This window comes from Muscardinus avellanarius (genome assembly GCF_963383645.1).
Source record: "Muscardinus avellanarius genome assembly, chromosome: 11".
NCBI classification, from domain to species: Eukaryota; Metazoa; Chordata; class Mammalia; order Rodentia; family Gliridae; genus Muscardinus; species Muscardinus avellanarius.
The window spans coordinates 93,115,786-93,130,491 of NC_137797.1; the positions used below are offsets into that span (position 1 = coordinate 93,115,786).

The 14,706-nt window shown below is 55.2% G+C and overlaps 1 protein-coding gene across 1 annotated transcript in view; it reads left to right on the forward strand.

Moving 5' to 3' along the window:
• IQSEC3 (IQ motif and Sec7 domain ArfGEF 3) overlaps nucleotides 1–2,647 on the forward strand; it is a gene marked incomplete at both ends in the record, with an annotated part of 113,425 nt that extends 110,778 nt beyond the window's left edge. The window contains one exon of the mRNA XM_080706089.1: nucleotides 2,222–2,647. Coding sequence (XP_080562215.1) covers nucleotides 2,222–2,647 — 426 coding nt within the window. The remainder of the gene's footprint in view (nucleotides 1–2,221) is intronic.
• Between the last annotated feature and the right edge of the window lie 12,059 nt (nucleotides 2,648–14,706).

The following is a 14,706-nucleotide window of genomic DNA, read 5'->3' on the forward strand; positions in this document are numbered from 1 at the left end:
TGGAGGGTCCCCCTGAGATGTGTGAGGGAGGAGCCCCCATCCTATGGCCCCACCCCACACGCGTGTGTCTGGAGGAGGCACCTTCACTGGAGGAGCTTCCTGCCCCAGCAGCTGAGCGGCCCCCAGGGTGGGTATTCCATCCCCCACCCTCCTCTCCCCATCCTCCCCGCAGCAGCTACCCATTCTCAGCCTTGCAGATAAACACGCCCAGGTATGGGCCCTGCCCGCCATAGCCACAGCTGCTGGGGGAGGACCACGCGTGTCTTCTCCTCCCTCCCACCTGCCCTTGGGGGCCATGTGACTATCTGCAAGGCTGCCCCGGCTAGCTCCAGGGCCCTGCCAGCCCCTGCTCCCGCACAGGGCAGCCTCCTGCCCAGGCCTCAGCTGGCCCAAGGCCTCTCCTCCGGCATTGCCTGGCCCAGCCCTCCAGCAGGCGCTTCTCCATCTTCTCTGCTGCTCATGTGCCATCCTCCCCCACCCTCTCTCTTCTCTCTTCTTTCTTTCTTGAGCAGGGAGGTGAGAAGGGGGTTAGAATGAGAGGGCCTGTGGCTGTCACTCCCTGCTTCTCACTTACCAGCCCGGGCTGGGGCGGGGCTGGGGTGAGGACAGCCGAGGGGAGCCAGGGTGCAGGGGTGCTGGTGGGTGCAGGCCAAGACCAGGGTCAGCCAGGGAGGGGGAGAAAGAAGGTTTGCTAGCTAGGGGCCGGGCAACCAGGTATTGGCCCCAGAGGGGACCTGGAGAAGGGAGGCAGGCAGGCGCATGCCATTGTTCTCCTAAAGGATGGTTCAGAATAGAAGCTGGGGGTGGGGGGGGAGACTCCCGTGCCCTCTGCCAGAGGGAGGACCACCGAGACTCCTGGAGTGGTAGGGCCCCTCATGCCCTCCACTTGCCCTGTCTCGGCAGGACAGCGAGGGGATCAGGGGCATCTTTTCAGGGGGATCTCAGCCTGGGAAATGCTGCCGAGTTGGCGGTAGAGCTTGAAGAATGGAGTCTGCATTGTGCTGACCATGGCAGTGGGGACAGGAGAGTTCTGAGGGGCAGACCAGGAGCTGGGGGTCCTGAGAAGGAAGCAGCCCAGGGGGAGTACATGGGTCCATAAGGATGGGATCCCTGAACATGAACCTTTAGCCATAAGTGGGGTTAGGCAATCCTGGCTTAAGGCTGTGAGATAGTTGTGGCTGGGCCTTCCCTGTCTAGACCTGGGATAAAGTCCCTTCCCTTGCAGCCTCGATGCCCCCTCTGCTCTGAGCAGCCAGCCCTCAGAGGTAGGGCCCAGGGACAGACAATAACCCCATAGGAGGCATCCTCCAAAAGGGGGAAGGCCCCAGCCCCCTCTAAGGACCCAGGTGTTTGGAGGGGATTGTGATCTATCATCTCTACAGGACAGAGAGCTTGGAGTGGGGTGCAGGGTGAGGAATTAAGTCCTTCTCCTTCAAGAATCCTCTAGCCCCCCACCCCCGATTTCCTCCACCTCATCCTGCCTGTAAGGGGAGGCCAGGAGAGTTTGCACCCACCTCTGTGGTCTGCAGGAGTGGCGGCTTCCTCCCACCCCTCGCCAGGGATGAAGACTCTTGCTTTCCCTCCTGCAGCAGGGGCTATTTAACCAGGACCCAGCTCTGTCCTTGGTTCTCTTCAATGCAGGGTCAGGGCCTGGGGGAGCCAGAGAGGATGGGGTAGATCCGGAAACCCCTTCAGGGGTTCCTGGTATTCTGGGGTTTGGTCACCTCTCTGATGTTAACAATGGAGATTAGACTCCCTCTAATGAGGCTGGAGGGGGGAGAAAGGCTGGAAAGAACCCCCAAAGCGCCTCTCTTTGCCTGGCTCTCTTTTCCCTCAGCAAACCCCTGGGAGGGCGGGAGGGGATCACGGCTTAACCCTGCTTGTCAGGCTCCTTGGTGGAAAGGGGGGCGGGAGGGAGTTTCATGGACCCAGCAGGTCCATGGAATCAGACCGCAGATTTCTGAGACAGATGAGGAGACCGAGGCTCCGGGAGCCGCAGCTGTCCGGCTCAGTGGCCGGCCTCCGCTCTCCAGCTGCAGAAGAGCCAGGGTCAGAGCCAGCTTCCCTGTGGGTGGACAGATGTCAGAGAAAGGGCTGAGCTCGCCTGCCGCCTGCTGGGCTGCAGGTGTTGGGCAAGGGCGGGAGGCCCAGGGCGGCCAGCCTCAGCAGCTGGGAATTAGTCTTGTAACATTTCATACTTCTTTGGCTGTTTCTAAACTAGGTGTCAATTCACAACAGGCTTCAAATGTCTCAGCACAACCCCGGGCTGGGGGCCGAGAGGGGATCACCGGGGCTGCCAGACCCGCAGCCTAGCCCCTCGAGAGAGCAGCCCCCACCGCTGCCGCCGCCGCCCACGCCCCCGGGGACCCTGGTGCAGTGCCAGCAGATCGTCAAGGTCATTGTCCTGGACAAGCCCTGCCTGGCCCGCATGGAGCCCCTGTTGAGCCAGGCTCTCTCCTGCTACACCTCGTCCTCCTCCGATTCCTGCGGCTCCACACCGCTGCGTGGCCCGGGGTCCCCTGTCAAGGTCATCCATCAGCCTCCCCTGCCCCCGCCCCCGCCCCCCTATAACCACCCCCACCAGTTCTGCCCGCCGGACTCCCTGCACCGGAGGCGCTACTCCAGCGGTTCCAGGAGCCTGGTGTAGACTGTTCCCCACCCCCACCCCGGCACCTGGCTGCCCGGGAGCTGGTCACTAGGACACCCAGGCGGCACCTCGCTGTTCCCCACGCCCTGACACCACCTCCTGCTCACTGAGTGTCATCATTTTGACCCCGGCACGTGGGGTGCCCAGTCCAACCAGCCTTCAGCTGAGCACCCCTCCCCCAAATCTGGAGACAGCACCCTACTCTCCTGGGACCCCACACAGCCAGAAGGTGGCACCTCTTCTTCCTCTGGCCACCACCCTCCCCAGCTGAACCGTGGTTTGAACACGGACGCCTTGGGGCCAACTGGCTTGCAGGCTTTGAGTCTGTTAGTGACCAGTGGCCAGTGGTCAGCAGTGGAGACTTGGGCGGAGGCGGGCTGCCTCCCAGCCCCAGGACCGGGTCCATCTGAAGCTATCTGTCCCTGGTGGGGCTGGCAGGTAGGGAATGTGAGGAGGGCGACTTTCTCTGCTGCCTCTGCCCCCCTAGGCTGGAAGTCTCAGGAGGCAGCCCCTGTGGTCCGCAAGGACATCAGCTGTCTTCACCCTGTCCTTCTGCCCCACCCCTGCCCTTCTCCTGAGCTGCTCAGACTCCAGGAAGTCTTTGAGAAAGGGAAGAGGGAAGGGGTGGGGGCCACTCAGGTCTGCTCAACAAGGCTGTAGGGTTGTGAGGTCATATATTTGAAAGATGCACTTTTTAAAAACAGTTTTAGTTCTATAGCCTGGAACAGTACCCAGCCGACACCAAGAGCAACAGGCACGCACACACAAACACTCATGAGAACCAGGTTAGTAAGTATCTTCTGTCATGGAGGCAGAAACCAGGGGGTGGGGCACCGGTCTGTCCATGGGAGGTGTGACCTGGCCATTCTCAGGCCGCCAGGAGGGGCATGGGTGCAGAGGCAGGCAAGAGGAACGAGACGCCCTGCTGCCCCAGACTTTAAATAGTCCCCTCTGGAAGGCACCTCCCCAGGGACAGCTGAGAGTCCAGGGACTCTCAAAAGACTGTAAAAGTCTTGCAAAAGACTGTAGTCCTGGTTACTTGGGAGGCTGAGACAGGAGGAGTGCAGATTTGAGGCCAGCCTGAGCAACTTAGTGGAACCTTGCTCAAAATAAAAAATATAAAGGGCTGGGAGTATTAGCTCAGGGGTAGTGTGCCCCGGATTCAATCCCCAGTACCTCCAAAAACACAAAGCAAACAAACAAACAAACAAAAAAACCAAACTGCAAAGGAGCCAAGCGGGGCTCTTTGACCTTTCAGCACAGAACAGGAGAGACAACCCCAGGTGACCCCATGAAGCCCTGGGAAGGGTCCCCTCCCTGTCCAGATGAAAGGCAGCCCACCCTCAGAGACCATGGGCCCTTCCGGGGAGGGGCTCGCTCAAGCCCGATCCTCTCAGTTCTGTGCCAGCCACGGCTGCTGGCCTTCATTAAGATTCCATCCCACTCGGAGCTTGTTTTTAAAACATCTAGAGAGATGCAGTAAATATTGGCCAAGTCTAAAGTGAATTCTTTCTCCGGCCCCTACTGCACACCCCTGCTGCAGTACCTTGTGCCAGGTAGGAGACGTGGATAATTAAATCCTGGCTCCCAGAGGGGCCAGATGACCTAGTTTGGCGTGTGCGTGCATGTGTGGTCACCCAGACGTCACTATGATGTCAGCCGGTGAGTTTATTTTTGGCCCGGTCTTTGTCAGCCCGGTTTCCATAACTTTCGGCCAATTTGCCGTCTCCCCTGTGGCTCGGGGCCCATCCTCTCCTCCCCACCTGGCCGCCTTGGCCCCTGCTGGTCTCCTCTGTAACGGGGCTGCTCGGGTCAGAGCCCATCAGAATGGAGCGGCTGACAGATGGGGTGCACAGGCCAGACACCTCACTGAGCTTGGCCAGGAGATGTCAGGGCCCCTGGGGGAAAGTGGAGTCACAGGATGGGAGTGGATGAATCTTGAATGAGGGAGACCGAAAATAGAGTGAAAACTGTGATTAGGTGGTGGGGTATGAGATATGGAAGAATATGAGTTATGAGCATAGCTAAATATACTTATGGGATGGGAGCCAGGGGTGCCAGGGGCTGTGAAAGAGGAAGGGGCACTGCCCGCAGGGCAACATGGTCCTCACAGTCGGGACCCTTGTCCCCCACTCATGCCGTGCTTCAAGCTGACAAAATGCCCTCCTCCCTGTTGGGGGGATGGGCTCAACGAGGCTGCCCCCCAGGTTCAGCTGAAGCCCTGACTTTCCAAGCAGCGGGAGTCTTAGGGCTGGCACGAGTGAGCACTCTCTCTGAGGACCTGTGTGGGCAGCAGACAGCCTGGGGTCCCCAGCACAGAGCAGTCCCGAGCTGGGAGGGGACCTTGATCAGCTGGGGGCAGGAAACAACGGGCCTCCTCACTGACAAGGGAAGCCAAAATTCCCCAAGCAGCCAGCACCTCTGGCCTTCCCCAGAGACATGGGCGAGGCTCCTGTCCCCTCCCCATGGCCCTGGCCACGTTAAGGCCTCCAGCCCTCTCAGAGAGCTGGGCAGAGATGCTCTCAGCTCTCCTGCTCTCCCAAGATGAAGTGGGTACTAGAGCGCTGACTGAGCCCCCAGCCCAAGCACCCCAAGATAGCCCCCACCATCAACTCTCTAGGCCTTACTTTGGGGGACCTGGGCCCTTCTCCCTATTCAACCATGTGGCCCCAACTCCAGAATCAAGAGTGGAAGATGAAACTAGCTTTTCTACCTGCCTTGGGGCATGTCCCACCTCCAGGCCTGAAGTGGGCCCTGCCCCAGCAGCTTGTCCTAGAAGCCTGTCTGTCTGTCTGTCAGTCTGTCTGTCTGCAAGGTGTCTTGCTCCCACACACACTTTTGGCCCTGGGCCTTTGACCCTCCCGCCCCAGCAGTCCGCCAGAGCCTGCCAGGATCCTCTTGTACCCGGGAAGCATCCCCGGTAGCCACCGTCTGTCTGTCCGTCCCAGCCTTCAGCTGCGCATCCCTCCTCCCGCGTCCGCCCTCACCCCGCTGGACAGACACCTCTCTAGGGAAGGGCAGGGTGGCTGCACCCGGCAACTAATCCAAATGGCAAATATTTTGTAACAAAATAGCCCAGAGGTATTTTATCTGTTCAATTCATAGAGTTTTAGAGATTATATTGAAATATGTCACTTGCGCAAACCGTGTTTGTCGTTTCTTTGGCTCTGACAGAGGGAGCACCCACCGTATTGTCTTATTGGACTCTCATGAGGGTCTGGGCACGCGCGCGCGCGCACGCACACACACACACGCACACGCACACAGAGCCAGCTGAGAGAGAGCAGGTTACACAGGAGACCAGTGGCAGTGTGGACGGAGGAAGTGTCGTGACAACCCACGTGTACCTAGGCAGCGGGGAACACGGGCCGAGGACCCCCCGGCCCGCGTGGCTTTCTGCAGTGGAGAGTGAGGCTTCCTGTGCAGGAGGTTTCAGGGAGCCCCTGCCCACACTGGATCCTCAGCTTCAGCATGTCACTGACACCCACCACCAAAGTCTGGAGCCAAAAGGGCAGAGACAGGCTCATGGTGGAAAGATGGGCTCAGTATCCTCAGGAAGTGCTGGGAGCCAAAGAGAGCGGTTTGCAAACCTTTCCCCAGCCCTGTCACAGCCAGGTGTGCTGCAGGCAGGAGAAGGATGCCAAGATTCTGGGAAGGATAAGATAAGAGGCTGTGAACCAGGGGTGAGGGGGGCTGAGATGAGGGCTGGCTAGAGAGGCTTTGCTTGGGTGAGTCTCGTCTCGGGTCTGGAGGTAGTGTTCTCCTGGCTGGGCACAGAGGAGCGGCCTTCCAGCCATGCTGAGCTGTAGGAGGACCACTGTGTGGGAGGGGAGCCGCTGGTCAGAACAGAGCCTGCAAAGGGGCCCCCACCTCTCCAGGCAACCAGAACTCTGAACGCCCAGGAACTGGCTCCACTTCCTCCCCAGGCTGGTCCCCTAGTCCCCGATTAAAGTCAAGGGGAAGCCGGGTGTGGTAGTGCACACCTGTAATCCCAGTACTTGGGAGGCTGAGATAGGAGGTTCACAGGTTCGAGGTCAGCTTCAGTGAGTAGCAAGACTCTCAGGAACCTAGTGAGATCCTGTTTCAAAATAAAGATTTAAAAAGGGCTGCCAGGCGTGGTGGCGCATGCTTATAATCCCCGCACTTGGGAGGCTGAGACAGGAGGATGGCACAGGTTCGAAGCCAGCCTCAGCCACTTAGGCTCTCAACAACTTAGTGAGACCCTGTTTCCAAATAAAATATAAAATGGGTCTGGGAGTATAGCCCAGAGGTAGAAAGTCTCTGCGTTCCACCCCCAGTACCACCAAAAAAATAAAAAATAAAAATAAAAAATAAAAACAAAAAGGGCTGAAGGTGTAGCTTGGAGGTAGATTCAATCCCTAGTAACACTAACACACACGTGCGTGCGCACACACACACACACACACCACACACACAGAGTCAAAAGGGAAATGAACTCACACTCTTCCCAGGAAGTGGGAAATTCCAGAAGGAACAGAAGCCAGCTAGGACCTGTCTCATCCTGGGAATTCTCTGACCCAGGAAGCTGAGGACCAGCCCCTTGAGAATACCCTGAGGAAACCAGCTCTTCCCAGGTCACTGATGTCCGCTCAGGGACACAGGTGGGAGGCACTGGCACAACCTTCTGGGCCCTGAAGACTTCCCATCCCTCCAGTTCTTCCACGAGGAGGAAGTCCTCGGGTGGTGGGGCCCCTCAGGGTCCATCTGCCTTGGGGATGGGAGCCCTGGCCAGTCCCCATGACAACCCTTTGCAGATGAGGAGATGCACACTCATCAGTCATTGACTTTGAATGTGTCCAGGGAGGGCTCCTGGGTTTACTGGTTTCTGGCTAAGAGCAATGGGCCAGAACAAGTTAATTTGTTGGATGTGATGGTGCATACTTAAAATGCCAGTACTTGGGAGGCTGAGACAGGAGAGTTGCAAGTTCAAGGCCAGCCTCAGCAACTTAGGCCCACTGCAACTTAGATCTTGTTTCAAAATAATAATAATAATAATAATAATAATAATAATAATAATATAGGACTGGGGTGTAGCTTAGAGTTAGAATGCCCTTGGATTCAATTCCCAGTCTCATAAAAAAAAAATCTTACCAAAATATAAAAGTGGATTGAAAAATCACCTTCACTGAAAAAATCATAACATTGCTTCTAGAACAACCGGGTCAGATGGTCACCAGAGGTACAGACCAGGAAAAGAAGTGAGACAAGGGTGGGTGGTCAGGTGCCTTTGGTAAGATGGGGTGGGCGCAGCAGCCTTGCTGGAATACCCAGGCTACAGCATGGACCCCAAGAAGCAGACCCCAGTGGCAGCCAGGCCCGGCCGCCCTGACGCAGGGCTGTGCTTGTGTGCTTCTGATGCTCTGCGGAGGTGGCCCCGCAGGGCTCGGCCAGCCCACTGTCCACCTCCTCCCCTTTCACCCCAAGCCATAGTTTTAAGTGATTACAGAATGGACTCCATGGCCTGGGGCCCAGTCAGTCCCAGGTTGACAACCTTTGGCACCTCGGTGTGAGCCCCAGAGAACCGAAGCCAGATTGGTTTCTTCTCCTGGAAGGTGGCACACCTCCCTCCCCTCGCAGCCCTGACCCGCGTGGCTGACTGCTGCTTTCCTGGAACCACGGTCAATCTTCAGCATGCTGACACAGGACGAAGTCCTTGCCCAGGGCATCCTCATGGAGCCGCCTGAAGGAAGGCAATTTGGGTGGGGAATGGCTTCAGTTCAGGAGACTGTGGGCCCAAGATGTGGGTGAGCTGAGCCATCACGTCTCTCCCCGTGCCCCTGATCTCAAATGCCCGGGGCTGCTTTCTTTAGGCTCCACATCACAGTGACAACCCACCTGTGACCTTGCGCACTGAGTCCCTCACTCCACCTGCCTCGGTGAAGTCTTTACTAGAGGTCAGCCCGGGTCACAGGTCACAGGTGTAGACCAGGAGAACCAGAGGAGAAGGGTGCTCAGAGGCCATCTACCCCAGGACAAACCCCACTGCCTTGGGAGCAGGTGCGCTCCATCTGGCCCTCACTCTGGGCAGACCCCTGGAGGGTCAGAAGCTGCTCCCCCAGGAGAAGGCCAGGCCCAGCCAGAGCCCAGGGTCCAAGAGAACAATGGGCTGAGCTCTTTCCTGCTCCCTCTCCCTGTCCAGGGAGGCAGGGGAGGCCCAGAGGTAGGCCCCAAGCCCAGCTCGGAGGCAGGGAGAGTTAGAGAGAGAACAGGGATGGGGATGGGGGAGCAGGTCCAGAGCTGGTCCCAGCAAGAAAAATTCCATTCTGGATGAGGCCCAGAGATGCAGGCTGGACTCCAGGAGATGAGGAGGAGGGATGGGAACTCTTTCCTCCCTCCGGCCTCCCCAATAGGTCTGGGTGGTTTTGCTCCCAAGAGAACCAGGCAGCCCAATCCCACTTGCCTATCCCTAGTACTTCAGTGCTTCCTGTTCCCAGGGCTCTGAGGACTGAGGGACCTTGAACTTGGCTCTGGGAAACCGGGAAACCAGCCAAGGCAAGGCAGAGAGGACCCAGAGACCTGGCTCTGTCTCCATTCCCAGCTCCCTAGATAGGCCTGCCTTGGCCTCCCTCCCCAAGAGCCCGGGTCTCTTTTCTTTCCAAGACACCTGGGACTCTCTGCCCTCCCCTCCGGGAGTGGAAGGCCAGGGGAGGAAGACCGTCCATGTGCACGGGCATTTGTAGAATCCCCGGTCAGAACCGCAAGCATACACACAGGCTAGTCTAACTAACTAGGTTAGTTAGCCTTTGACAGATAAGAGGACTATTTCACCTAATAACTTCCACAAAAAAAAAAAAAAACACAACAACAGAATAAGTTCAAAGAAAGTAGGAGGGAACATTAAAATTAAAAGCAGAATTCATGAAATAGAAAATACATATTCAAGCCACGCGTGGTAATGCACACTTGTAATCCCAGTACTTGGGAAGCTGAGATAGGAGGATCCGGGTTCGCGGACAGCCTCAACAACTTAGTGAGGTCTTCTGCAACTTAGTGAGACCCTGTTTCAAAATAAAGAATAAAAAATAGGGCTGGGGGTGTGACTTGGAGGTAGGATGCCCTTGGGTTCAACCCCCAGTTCGGCGAAAGGAAGGAAGGAAGGAAGGAAGGGAGGGAAAAGAAAGAAAATACATATTCAATAGAGAGGAGTAACAGAGCCAGGAGCTGATTCTATGAAATGGTGAATAAAGTTGACAAACCTCTGATGAGACTGATTATGAAAGAGTCTGCATAAATAAGTAACTTGAGGACCAAACGCTGCGGGGGATTTGTTTTAAAGAGAACACTGCAAATAAATCATAAACCTTAGCCAGGCATGGCAGCATAAGCCTCTAATTCCAGAGACTCAGGAAGCTAAGGCAGGAGAATTTCAAGTTTGAGGCCACCCTGAGAAATGTAGGAACATTCTGTCTAAAAAAAAAAAAAATCAAGCCGGGCATGGTGGCGCACGCTTGTAATCCCAGCATTCTGGAGGCTGAGACCAGAGGATCGCGGTTGGCGGACAGCCTCCGCTACTACTTAGTGAGGCCCTCTGCAACTCAGTGAGACCCTTTTACAAAATAAAGAATAAAAATTAGAGCAGGGAGTGTAGCTCGGAAGTCGAATGCCCCTGGGTTCCATCCCCAGACCCTCAAAAAAAAAAAAAAATACAAAGGGGTAGGTATGGTGGCACATACCTGTAATCCCAGTACTTGGAAGGCTGAGGTGGGAAGATCACAGGTTTAAAGCCAATCTCAGCAACTTAGCGAGACCCTGTTTCAAAATAAAAAGAATAAAAGTGCTGGGAGTGTAGTTCAGTGGTAGAATATCCCTGGGTTCCATCCTCAGACCCACAAAACTAATTTTTTGAATATGTACATACACACACACACACACACACACACACACACACACGACACCAGGCACAATAATTTTAAACATTTTACTATATACTCAAGGAACAGATGGTTTCTATCTTATACTAATTCCTTCAGAAAAGAGTAAAAGAGAGAACACTTCCAGGCTTCATTTTATGAGCCTAGTGTGGCCCTAGTGTGGAGATTACATACGTGGCGCCACACGCCTGCAATCTCAGTGCCTGGACATTGAGACAGAAGGACCACAAGTTCAAGACCAGCCTCAGCATCTCAGTTAGACCCTCAGCAACCTGGTAAGACCCTCTTTCATAATTTTTTAAAAATTTTAAGGTCTGGTGGTGTAGCTTAGAAGAAGAAAGCCTGGGTTCAATCTCTAGTACAAAACAAAACAAAAAGAACAATTAAGGATAATATGGGAAAGGACAAAGAAAAGCCAACCTTGCTTATGAGCCCATATCCCAAAATTCTATGCTGAATATTAACAAATGGAACCCCACATTGAATGATAAAATCATGACACCTCACGAACAAGCCGGGTTTGTCCCAGGAATGAAAAGATGGTTTAATATTAGAAAGCTCAAGCCATACATTAACGGCTTAAGGGAGAAAAACAATAATCAACTCAATAGATGCAAAAAAGCAATAAATAAAGCTCAACACTTATTCTTGATTAAAAACAAACAACGCAATAGTGGAACAGAAGAAGACCTCACAGCCTAATAAATGGTATCTATTAAAAACTGTCAGCAGCCGGGCGTGGTGGCGCACGCTTGTAATCCCCGCGCTTGGGAGGCGGAGACAGGAGGATCGCGCAGGTTCGAAGCCAGCCGCGCGCGCTGGCTTAGGAGACCCTGTTTCCAAATATAAAAAATGAAAAAAGAGGTCTGGGAGTGTAGCCCGGAGGTAGAAGGGCTTCCAGGAACCCCAGTACCACCAAAAAAAAAAAAAAACTGTCAGCAACCATCATCTTTGACAGTGAAATATTAGAATTCCTGTCAAAACCAGGAAGGAGACAGGAAACTTGCTGCCTCTGTTTCTTGCTACCAAGGGAAGGAAGGAAGGAAGGAAGGAAGGAAGGAAGGAAGGAAGGATGGATGAGTGGACTGACTTGATCCAGGCCTGGCTGGACCCCTCGCTCCTCCTGGCTGAGGGCTTTGCCTGTTGCAGGCTGGGAGCTGGGCCTCCAGCTGGGCCTTGCAGTCTGCTGCAGGGGGTTCAGCCTGTTGGTGAGAGGGGTGTGGGTAGACAACGTCTCAAAGTGCAGCTGCAGCGCAAGTCTTGGCTCGATATTTTAGGGGGAGGCACTGGGGATTGAGCCCAGGGATATTGTAACTCTGAGCTATTCCCCCAGCCCTTCTTATTTCCTCTTTTCTTTCTCCTTCTCCTCCTCCTTTTTTTTTTTTTTTTTTTAAATTTTGAAACAGGGTCTCACCAAGCTGCTGAGGGCCTAAGTTGCTGAGACTGGCCTGGAATCTGCGATCCTCCTGTCTCAGCCTCCTAGGTCCTGGGGCTACAGGTGTGCCTCCATCGTGCCCGGCCCGGCTTCCTGTCACATATTGGTTTGGGGCACTGACCTTGTGGGAACACCTGGGCCATCGTGGCTTGGGCTTGGCAGGAAGCCAGCACTGATGTTTCTGACTGCGCGCCCCTCCCAACCTGTCTGACGGACACCTCAGCCCACTGGATGCTGATCAGACCAGAAGCAGAGCGAGCTAGAGGGCAGGACGCCAGGGCACCTGCTGCCCCCGCCCCACACTCCAGCTCCCTCGGTTTCCCTCTCCTCCCCGGCATGCATCCAGGCCTGTGTCTCCGGCTGGTTAACAAGCTTTGCATCCCTGTCAGATCCAATCAGCCCTGGCTACCTCACCGAGCAATCAGACCCGCAGGGAAGCCATGTGGGCTCTGTCACCAGGGAGCTGGGCACGTGTGGCCAGAGGGCTGGAGACAGGACCAGGACAGGGCTCTCCTGGGGCCACAGGGGGTGAGGTGAGGACAGAGGGCTGGGGCAGGAGAGCGCAAACAGTCCCCAGGGTGCTTGGAGACCCAATACGGGCCACACCGCCCTCAGAGGCTCGCATCCTGGAAGCCAGGGGCTGGTGTGGGTGCTGGTGTTGGTAGTTTACTTCTTCTCAACAAATCACTCTAACGCTCAGTAGCTTAAACCGCACACGCATCTCTCATGTCTCGCCCTGGACCGGCCATGTCAGCCAGGGCTGCGGTGTCCGGAAGGCTGGAGGCTCCACTTCCACAGTGGCCCGTTTACCTGGCCCAGAAGCCAATGATGGCGCGGGCAGGCCTCGGCCCCTTCTGAGGGCTGTTGCTTCACGTGAGTGTCTGCACGGGTGGCTCAGATCTGGCATCCACTCTGCAGATGAGAGCAGCCATGGTCAGACACTTCCAATCCAGCTTTAAAGTTAGAGCTGGCCATTCCTCTTCTCTGGAAGAGGGGAGAGTCTGGGGGGAAGGAGGCCGAATCCAAGGCCCATGAATAGCATCGGGGGTCTATGAAGCAGGAGGTCCATGCTGAACAGGGCATTCGAGACCACATCTCCTGAGGCACCAGGGCTCCTGTGGCCCCACCCTCTGTACTTTGACTCTGTTCAAGTCAGGGTTCTAGTGATCTTGGCTGCCCGAAAGTTCCCCCGGACCAGGCACTCACGTGCCTTCAAACATGAACATAGGCAAAGGTCATGATGAAAGCCATGGAGCCGGTGAAAAACTGGACAGTGCTTGAAGGTACTCGCTAGCCAGGCGTGGTGGCGCATGTTTGTAATCCCAATACTTGGGAGGCTGAGACAGGAGCATCGCAGGTTTACGACCAGCCTCAGCCACTTAGTGAGGCCTTCCACAACTTAGTGAGACCATGTTTCAAAATAAAGAATAAAAAATAGGGCTGGAGGGTACAGCTTGGAGGTGCAATGCCCTTGAGTTCAATCCCCAGTACCGCAAAAAAATAAAATAAATAAATAAAGGTATTCACTTAAACTAGATGGGTTGAGGGGCACTGAATATTGAACACAGGGGCATTCTACCCCCAAGGTACACCCCTAGTACTTTTTATTTTGAAACAGGGTCTTGCTAAGTTGCTTGGGATCTGGCTAAAATGCCAAGACTTGGCCTTGAACCTGCAATCCCCTGGTCTCAGCCTCCCAAGTACTGGGATTTCAGGCATGGGCCACTACACCCAGTAAAACAAATGTTTATAAATGCAATGCTGACCAAATAACACGTAGCTGCCAAATCAGGCCTTGACCACCAGTCTGAAACTCAAACAGCCTATTAGATGAGGTGAAAACAGCTCCTGATCATAACCTACAACAGCTCTTTATGCATACATGTGAACACTCACACACACACACACACACACACACACACACACACACACACACACCTGTACTCTCTGGGTATTTTAAAGCACAAAATTACGCTCCTTGCCCTTGTTGTGAACCCATGATGGGTGGGTTCCCATGAGCGGGGACATTGGTCTAAAGTCCCTCTCCCTGATGTGACCCTTCGGCCCCTTTGAACCGGCCCCTCAGGGGGTGGAGGAGCTGGAGGGAGGGGCTGTGCTGGAGCCTGATATTCCCAGGCAGCTGTGAATCTCAAGCCAGGGATCTGGGCAGGTCCACTACTGTTGAATTAGATGGGGCAAGAGAGGATGGACAGGGCAGAGGTTGTCTGTACAAGCCAGAGACTATGAGGGATGGAGAGAGCTCGTCCCATCCCTGCAGAACTGGCCCGGGGGCCTAACACAGAATGTGCTGTGCTCCAGGGCCAGGTGTCGGCAGGTAGTGCATTCTGGGGAAGACACAGATGGCTGGGAAGGCTGGCTGGCCTCTATCTCCATCCTCAGCAATAGAGGCTCCCCAAAGCCTCCCTCAGGAAGCCCACCACCATCACTGCCCCCCAGGGCAGAAGGGAGAAGGACACAGGAAGCCTTTGGCTTCCAGGGGGTCAGATATTCCGCCGGGCAGGAGAGCCCTTCCTGGTTCAGCATCTCCATGGGTCCTGCGATTGTTTGGAAAGACAAGGGCTGTTTTCAAGGGGTGCTAGAGGGCTGTGCTCGGGCAGGACATGGCCCTGCTCCCATCTGCCACCAGGTGGCAGCAGTGAGTGCCATGCCAGCCCCTCCATTGACTTTCTGCAGGACCCTGGACCAGGCAATGGAGCATCTGCTGGAAGCAG